Below are 9,491 nucleotides of genomic sequence, written 5' to 3'. Positions count from 1 at the left end.
ATCCTGCCAACACCCTGAGCTCACACTTCTAGCTTCCAGGACAACAAGGAAATACATTTCTCTTTAAGTCACCCCATCTATGGTATTTGTTTTGGCAGCCTAAGCAAACTAATACATCTAGGTAATAACAAGTCCTTTTGCAAATGAGGTGGTTTTTAATCCTTTGATTTCAAAAATATTGAAAGAAAACCAAATTGAATTATCTGCATATTGACCAATGAAAATAATTTTTAGTGATTAATACTTATGTGATTTTGGCATATATCTTCAAAGTAACTCAAAGATTGTTTACAATTTTACATTGTAATAACCAAATCTCCTCAATTCCCATCTACTTATCGATATAAATATGGTTTCTTGGAGCTTACATCTGTAGAAACAAAACATAGGAAATAATGCTAAATCCATTAGTTCTAGCAAAAACCGGTATTGATCTGTAAGTTAATTCACCAATTTAAAAGAATCATCTCACTAGGAGATAGTATTTTTGTATTTAATAGTATTTTTTTTTTTAAAGATTTTATTTCTCTATTTGGCAGAGAGAGACACAGCGAGAGAGGGAACACAAGCAGAGGGAGTGGGAGAGGGAGAAGCAGGCTTCCCGCCAAGCAGGAGCCTGATGTGGGGCTCGGTCCCAGGACCCTGGGATCATGACCTGAGCCGAAGGCAGATGCTTAACGACTGAGCCACCCAGGTGCCCCTTTAATAGTATTTATAAAATTCAAAACCATATTTAATGTTGTTTTGATAAATGTGTATGATTATTATTTGTAAAATTAACTTGACCAAAACATTAACATTTAAGTCTTATGATCGCAGGAAAGTTTTATAAATATAATTTTAATTTATAATCTTGCTTTTATTGTAGAGAAGAAATATTAATAAAAGACTTTCAAGCTTAAAATATATTATATGAAGGTATGATTCAGTTTAAAAAATAGACTTTAAGAAGGCACAGAAAAAGGACAAAGTAACACTGGGGCGCTTGGGTGGCTCAGTCCTTAAGCGTCTGCATTCCGCTCAGGTCATGGTCCTGGGGTCCTGGGATCGAGCCCCGCATCCGGCTCCCTGCTCCCTGCTCCATGGGAGGCTTGCTTCTTCCACTCCCCCTGTTTGTGTTCCCTCTCTCGCTGTGTCTCTCTCAGTCAAATAAATAAATAAAATCTTCAAAAAAAAAAAAAAGAAAAAGTAACACTGAAGAATTGTATCCTGTTGAAGATCTTATTTTTGTGTTTTCTAAATAAATGTTGCTGAGTTTTAAATCACTCTGCTATTTACATCCCACTGGAAACATTTAACAAGGTGATGCAATCATTTTATTTTAAAAAATTGGTATTTACTACATATTGGAAGGTACATCATTTGCAACTTTTTAGACTAAGGATGAAATTTTTGGATGGCAATTTAACAATATGGCAGGGGTGTAATTTTATAAAAATTTTAAAGAAGTGCAACAAGCAAAAAAGTTTGAAGAACACTTTAAAATATTAAAGAAGTGCAACAAGCAAAAAAGGTTTGATAACTAAAAATGGAATTGATGACTCATAAAATATGCTAAACTTCAACTCTACAAACTAATGCCAGAGTGCAGAGATACACATATTGATTGGCATGTTGAAGTAAGTTTTTTTTTTCCGTATCAGATTTTATACTTTTTTCATCCTTTTTTTTTTTTAAACTAAAATGGATGTCTACACATTGGTGTCTTGTGCTTTTAATTTGCATTTCCCTTATTACTAGTTAGTCTGAGCATCTTTTCATATGCTTATCAACCATATGGGCTTCCTTTTCTGTAGAGTGCCTGTTCAACCTTTTGCCCATAGTTTTTCTTTTGGGTTGTTTGTTATCCTAATTGCTTTGAAAGGATTCTTAATATATTCTGGTTACTAACTATTTCTCAGTTCTCTGTAGAGAAGATACTTTCTTCCAGTTCATGACTTGTGTTTTCGTTCTCTTTATAGTGTTATGTGATAAACAGGAATTTCAGTGATTTCTTTGCATCTCATTTAGGAAATCTTTCCCTACATCAAAATCATAAAAATTATATTGTCTTCTGAAAGCTCCCCTTTCACACTGAATTTTTTAATCAATCTGGAATGATCTTTATGCTTGATGTGTATGCATCCAGTTCCATTTTTTTCATGTAGATAAAAGCTTATTATAATGCCAATTATTGAAAAATACCATTATTTACCCACTGATCTAAAGTGCCAATTCTGCTGTCAGTCAACTTCCCTTATATATCTAGGTCTGGATCTGGGCTCTAACTCGTTTTGCTCTGTGTGGCAGAACCAGTTCCTCAAGCCCACTCCCTTCGAGGCACACTGTGTCACCACATTTCCCAGCCCATTTTGCAACTGATGGGGCCACGTGACTGAGTTCTATAGGGGACATCAACAGAAAGCATGTAGATCGTTTCCACACTGGGCCCCTGAATTTCACATGAAATTCTTCACAGTTTCTTTTTTCTCTTGTCTGTGGCAGATGCAGAGAATCCAAGGAAGTAGTGTGAGTCTATAATCAATGGCAGAGTCTAGTCAAGAGTCTGGGGTACTGAATATCTGCATGATGCTCCTCCCATCACATCACCTTATACCTTTCCTTCCTCATCTGCCATCAACCTGCCCTTAGACTTCTGTTATTATCATCACTTGTTTAAACTAATATAGATCATTGAGCACTAAGTGTAATAGACCTAAGATCTTTATACTTGTACATCCTCTGCTATGCAAATGGGAAACTGTCAGTAGTGTAACTTGAAGCTGACTCCATGAGGATATAGATTGTTATTGGTGGAATAGATTCAGGAGACTGAATCCGTTAGTGTAATACTATCTTTCTATTTATAGGAGGAAAGTAAAACATCCCATTCTTTCAGGAGGCCATCACACACTCTAGCTAAGGGTTTATTCTCTACTGGGGGAGAAATGGGACAGACTACACCTTTTTTTGAAGGTACATGAGAAAGAAGACAGGCCAACTGTACAAGATAGGCATGAAGGTGCCAGGACTGAAATGCATGTATTTTAAACATTTGGATGGTTTTTTGTTCTAAGCATAGCTCTGCTCCTGTGAGTAGTGAATATTGACAGTAGTTTCCTCATTTTTCCTACCTGAAAAGAAATCACATTAATAATTCTTTCCTTGAATTTAGAGGCAGATATTTCTGACAACATTTTTACAGTCTTTTGGTGATGTCATAAGGTTTCCGTGCTGCCTTGAGCACTTGGTGGCAGCGTGGTGAGTGAGCTCAGCCCCTGGAGTCAGCTTGGTTTTATACAGTTCTCTGGCTCTCCTGCATAACTTAATGATTTTGGGCAAGTTACTAAACCTCTCTGTGTCTGGTCAGTTACCTACAAAATGGAGAGGACAGTGGTTTCATTCCATAGGGCTCTTGGAGAAGTAAATGAGATCATTTATGTAAAGCATCTAGAACAGAGCCCAATACTCAGTCTTATTAAATGTGGGCTAAGCAGTGTGAGAAATATGAGCTAATGACCATAAATAAGGAGACAGAAAAGGTAAGTGAAAAAGATAAGAAAAATGACAAATAATAGTGGAATTAGAAAGACATGTTGTTCAAATGGAATAAACTAATGAAAATGAAAACGTACACTGATCTTATAGTTTAATACATCTGCATTTGGTCATTCAAAAAACTATAAGACAAGTTTACACAATCATTTTTGGTTTATAAAAAGGTGGTTGTTGAAGGAACTCAAATTATTAATGTTTTTCTATAAAAAGTATTATTGTAATTGAAAAATTATGAGGCAAATCTCTATTGATACATATGCACATGTGATAAATACGATTGGAATATTACAAGCAAGGGTACAAAGAACCTTGTCAAAAAGGGGTAATTGTTTTGTCATCTTTCCTTAATATTGTCAGATACATTTTTGGGTGATTATTGCATAAACTCATTGAAGACAAAGAAGACAACAGAATTAAAAATATATGATGCTTTATTGTCAAAAATAGACAAACTGTAATTTCCTTTAACAGGAATATTAATTTAGGAATCTCCATAAGCCATCACCATTTTGTGAGCACAAAAGACAAGAGTCAACGACAACTGTTAGTGGGAGAAGGACAATGGTTCTACATCCAAGCCAGAGAAGCCAGGCCCACAGAATCAAGGTGACCTTTAGAGCCCAAGAGTAACAGACATGCAAACGAGGTTGAGTGCTCCGGGCCCAGTCCTATAAGGACCGGCTTTGCGGTATCTTCTCAAACACATGAAGAGTTGGATTTGTTAGACTGCTTGCTGATTTGAATAGTGAACTTTTAGGTCACGTATGGGATCCGTAACAGGATCACACCCGCTTTTGAGCAACACCAGGAGAAGACATTTGTCCCTACAACCCTGGCTTCAGGCACGTAAAGTGGTACTAATAATTTGGGCAGGAGACCTGACTGAGCTCCTTCTTGTGATTTACAGCAAAAATGTGAGGGCCTTGCTGAATAGTGTAAGGCTACATTCTCTCATTAACATAAAACAAGAATGGCTAAGGACCTAGCTAGGAGGAACAAGAAAAAAAATCAGGCCTTTCTTGTTCCCTAGGGACAGGTATCCAAGGCTGAAGAAAACTGGTTATCTAGACCATGATTTTCATTCCCTAGTCTGTACTATACACCGGATATCCACAGCCAGAGCAGACTTCATAAATAGGCCCATGTTGATCATGAAAAGTGGTAGCAGGCACCTATTATCTCCTTGGAAGATTCAGGCTAAGGAGAAACACCTCAGTTCCCAGGAGAGGCCAGAGCCAGATGACACTGACTGGGTGAGATGCTTCATCTGAGGTTAAGTATACGTGATAATGAAAATCGGAAGCTAGATTATCAAGCGAATGAGAAAGGAAGTGGATCTGAGAACTCACTTCCCATTCCCATACACATTCACCATGCCCTCAGGGGAAGAGTGATCAACTATATGCAAAAAAATCCGTTGAACACGTCTCACTTTTTTAGCTTAAACATAACATTCAATACTTGAGAACTAGAAAAACCGTTTGTATTGTACCATAAAAGTTATTTTAAACAATACTGTGGTTACTGAAATGACAATACACGCTTTTGCCACCTCTAAAACGGAAGCATAGAGAGGATGCCAAGAAACAGTGAAGTAGCTCTGTTCTTGCTGGGACATTTCTTATTCACTCTTGCATGGGGTGAAGCTTTAATTACACTCACCCACTACATTCTACCCTCCAGTCTGAGAACGCTTCATATCTGAGTAGGGGCAGGAAAGTGGTGCAGGCTTCTGGAAGTTTTGACGGGCTAAGCATCATGACGTTTCTGACTGAAAGGATTACTCTGAAAACACACAGGAAAAAAAAGCCATAGGAAAATCGAATTAGGCACATTTGGTGTATAGTCTATTTAGCAAGACAACCTGGGAAAAGCGAGGTCAAATATAAAACTAAGGTGGACTGCTTCTTTTATTCCATGCCATTTTGTAAAAACATGGGATATAGGCAAAAAAAAAAAGTACACTTTTTCAGGTCCTTTCTCAAAAGCCATGAACTCAGCCTTTTAGTTGGGTTGCTGTAAATGTGAAGCCTGGAAGGGAGATGACTCAATTTGGGGTTTCTCGTTGAGAGCAGGCAGAGTGACTAAAATGACTCTCACAGGGCAACTGTGCAGTTTTATGACCCAATCATAAAAAGGACCTTTAAAATCTTTCCTTTTCAGCACTCTTCAATGACTGTGGTTCCAATCAAGGAGTAAAGCTTTTTCTTCACAAGTCGGAATCCTGAACTCAGGATCAGAGTTCGCCTGAGGCCAGATGAGAAGCGACCTCGGCTGAAGAAAAAGTCCCTGAAGCTAGTCCAGGAGCCGTTCTCCTGCTTAAACACAAGGGTGAGCTCAAAAGTGGGCACCACGCTTGAATCACACACAATCTTATCCAGCTTTTTACATACGTTTTCAACTTCCAAGTTTACGTGCATAACGCAACCTCGCAGGCCGCAGGGCTCCGTGGAGGACAGCCGCAGGACATCCTGAGCAATCCTCTGGGTCAGTTTCTCAGGGACAAGGACTTTTGAGCAACCAAGTTTGGTTTGCTTTGATTTGGACAGACAGTTCTCCAGCATTTTCGCCAAACTCTGGCAAGTTGTCTCCTCAAACATCACCTCATTGAGGTTGGGTTCAGGAACAACATAATCCCAGTAGTCGAAATCTGTAGGAAAGGGAAGTTTGAGATGAAATCAATCAATCAATCAATCAATCCCGGAGCAGATAAAACATACCAAGATAGCAACATGGGCTACTTCTATCTACCACGTCTGCCTTTTGCTCATATTTGTTGGAGAGTCAGCCGACTTGGCTTTGCTGTTGACTAGCTGGGTAACAAACAGATCAGGTCACTGAAATCTCTCAGAGACTGAAAACGCATCTATGAAATGAAGGTTCTGATAAACAGGATGGATAGGCTATAACCTCTTTTCTTTAAATTTACATGTGTACACACACACAATCTTACAGACTGGATCAAAAATCTTTCTATGGTTATACTAGAATACCAGTGACTTTCTTTCTTTCTTTTTTTTTTTTTTTTGTTATTTGACAGAGAGAGACACACAGCAAGAGAGGGATCACAAGCAGGGGGAGTGGGAGCGGGGAGAAGCAGGCCTCCCTTGGAGCAGGGAGCCTGATGCAGGGCTCAACCTGAGCCGAAGGCAGAGCTTAACAACTGAGCCACCCAGGCGCCCCCAGTGATTTTCTTTTCCTTCCCGCTCCCTTACTTGCTCTGAGGGTTTTCTAATTTTGTTTTACAGAGAACACGCTTCACTTCTGGAATAAAAATGGTAACATTTTTTTTTTCTTCGATGAAGGGACTATTCGTTTCTAAGAATTATATGTGTTTGTTATTGTGAAATGCAGGATTTTTGCTACTGCTCCTTACTGATGAACTTAAGATGAACTTGATGAGCTATAGTAAATATCGAATTTGTGTCTTTCTTTAAAAGTCTCTATGGGAATGGTCTGTAGATCCCAATTTTAGCTTCAAGCTCTTTGATTAAAAATTGCTCAAAGGGAAGACCTTTAAGGTCCACGAGGATATTTATAACTGGCTGGGTAGTTTTCGTAGCCAAGCAAAACAAAACAGTCCTAGGAAAATAAAATTAGATTTGCTCAAAGGAAAAGAGATAGCTCTGCCTTTGGTCACCTACCTTCCAAATTAATCCTACCACTTGGCAGGATGCCACACCACATACGCAGTCAACTGGGCAACCCCTCCCTAAGCATACTTCACCTTCATTGGCTACTGTCTCTTCATCTCCCCACATCACCTATTCAGTTCGGTCATTGTTTTTATAACTCAATGGAACAAATGCACTTATAAGGCTCCATATTTTACCTATATTGAAGACAGAATTTTAGAGCTTTGGCCTATAAAACTAGCTCATCAACCACTTGGCCTTCGAAATGAGGAAGGCCCAAAGAAATTAAGCAATTTGTCGATGCCACACAGCTTCTTAGTGGCAGAGCAGTGTGTTAACCTAGAAACTGCTGTTTAAAATTGCAGAGCAAAGTATGTCCAGCACCACTGCTTTTTAAAATTTCCTTCTGGCATTAAAAGCAGAATGCTGGGTGTATCCACAAATAGAATATTGCTCAGCAATAAAAAGGAACATATACCGATAGAAGCAACCACATTAAAGGATCTCAAAATCATTAGGCTGCCGGAAAGAAATCAGACGCAAAAGAGTAGGTATTACATGATTCCATTTGTTTGAAACTGCAGAGGCAACACTAATTTATGGTGACAAAAAGCAGATCAGTGTTTCCCTGGGGACAGGGGAGAGGGAGAGTGGAAAACTGATGGCAAATGGGCGCGTGCGAATTTGGGGGTACGGGGTGATGGCAGTGGTTATAAGGGTGAATACATTTGTTAAAATTCAAAACAGTACACTTGGAATTCACCGTAACTTCACAACCCCTTAAGGAACCTATCTAACTTTTAATCCCCAAACATCCTGTTGGCCGCAAACTAGACCGTGCAGCCTTCGGTTGTTTTATTTTTTGCTACTTATGTTTCTCACTACCACGAACAGAAGATGCTAGAAAGTTTGGAAAGGAGTCTTTTCAGATGGAGTTTGAGGCACACCCTACACCAAGGAAGAGGCGACACCGTCCGTCCACCCATCTCATCTATCCAGGGGCCGCGACCTTTGGAGGAGAGAGAGGCGGGCAGCTGGGAAACTCACCATTTAGCAGGCTCCCCGGGTGGAAGTCATGGTCTAGCAACTCTGAAATGCAGGCCGGGTTCTTACTGCTCAAACTGCCAGTTGCAACCATGGTCAACGGCTCTGTTTCCCTCGCGGGGGCGGTACGGCCTTTCCGGGGCGCTGGAAAAAGAAGGGAAGAAGGACGGATTTGCAAAAGTAGGCAAGACGTGCAGAGGCTCCTAAAATGCCCAGCGTCCCAGCGGCTAACTAGCCGAGGAAGTCATTTTCCAAAGGGGAGGAGCCGGCCTCCGCAACTCAAGTTTACAAAGCCCCGGGAGTGGAGACGCCAGCCACACTCACAACCTAAAACTAATTCAAAGTTAGCATAACTCGGGGCGGACGTGCCCAGCGGAACGCACCCCTGGGCGGGGAGCAGCGGAACCCTCCGCCCCCGCTCCGTCCCCCGAGGCCGCTGCCTCGCTCACCTGCCGGGAGTTCGCTGCGACGGGCGCGCTCGCTGGCAAAGCGGCGGGGTAAACGGAGGCACGAACTGTTCTCAGGAGCCTCCTCCCTCGGAGGCTCAGGGACCTGCAGACCCAAGCACTGATCGACCCCCAACCCACGCATTACCCGCTCCACGGAGCAGCATCGCCCCTGGGGCCGGGAGCACTTTATAGGCCCAGCCTCCTCACCCCGCCGCGGCCCGCCCACCTGCACCACCCCTCCGCGGCCCTGCGGCCCGCCCTTCCCGGGGTCGGGTTGCATTTCAACCCAGACACTTGCAGCCGCCCAAGGGGAGCCGCTGGGAGTTGAGGATAAGCTTGCGGCCGGGTAGACACCTGCTGTTTCCTGGGTGGGCCGCAGGTCACCGAGTCCCCAATTCCGGGTGTACGACTTGCCGAAAACTGACCACTCGCCTCCACTACTAGCTTGGATTCTTTGGCGCGACCCCACCCCAGCGCGCGCACACTCTCACGCCGCCGGTGCCCTTGTTGAGATTCTGTCCCGGGAAGCGGGAAGCTTTCCGTCCTTTGTCTGTTACCGGGACCTGAGGCTTTGCTGTGTCGTACTAAAACTTGGCTAATATCTGTTTCGATGTTCAATGAGCATTATTTATGCATTTAGTTCTGGCCTCTAACCAAGTCAACTCCACTCCGTGGGTTTCTACATCTTTCCCTCCTGCCCGTGATCAGATCTAGCTCGCCTTTTCCGCATCGGAGGCTCTCCGGCATTCTAGGAGGGGTCTTCAACACTGCACTCCCAGCACCCTAAGGCGGTTTCATCTATGACTAATGAGTTTTCTCTGCGAGA

General features: G+C 42.0%; 1 protein-coding gene across 1 annotated transcript; it reads right to left on the bottom strand.

The window, feature by feature from the left end:
* Positions 1-3,950: 3,950 nt before the first annotated feature.
* DDIT4L (DNA damage inducible transcript 4 like) lies at positions 3,951-8,843 on the bottom strand. The gene is made up of 3 exons (XM_006735128.3): positions 8,666-8,843; positions 8,220-8,360; positions 3,951-6,187 (listed from the first exon to the last, which is right to left on the bottom strand). Exons 1-3 carry the CDS (start codon positions 8,805-8,807, stop codon positions 5,697-5,699), a joined length of 774 nt encoding a protein of 257 aa, XP_006735191.3. The 5' UTR covers positions 8,808-8,843; the 3' UTR covers positions 3,951-5,696.
* Between the last annotated feature and the right edge of the window lie 648 nt (positions 8,844-9,491).

This window comes from Leptonychotes weddellii, chromosome 2 (genome assembly GCF_054177405.1).
Source record: "Leptonychotes weddellii isolate Sample4059 chromosome 2, ASM5417740v2, whole genome shotgun sequence".
Taxonomy (NCBI): domain Eukaryota; kingdom Metazoa; phylum Chordata; class Mammalia; order Carnivora; family Phocidae; genus Leptonychotes; species Leptonychotes weddellii.
Note: the sequence above shows the minus strand (reverse complement) of the source record. Positions and strands in the feature narration are given on the sequence as shown.

Excerpts from the sequence above, each read along its gene's own strand:
- DDIT4L (XM_006735128.3), bottom strand. The coding sequence starts at position 8,807 with ATGCGTGGGTTGGGGGTCGATCAGTGCTTGGGTCTGCAGGTCCCTGAG. Across the intron at positions 8,361-8,665 it reads TCGCAGCGAACTCCCGGCAG|CGCCCCGGAAAGGCCGTACC; the intron begins GTGAGCGAGGCA and ends TTCTTTTTCCAG. Across the intron at positions 6,188-8,219 it reads CCCGGGGAGCCTGCTAAATG|ATTTCGACTACTGGGATTAT; the intron begins GTGAGTTTCCCA and ends CCTTTCCTACAG.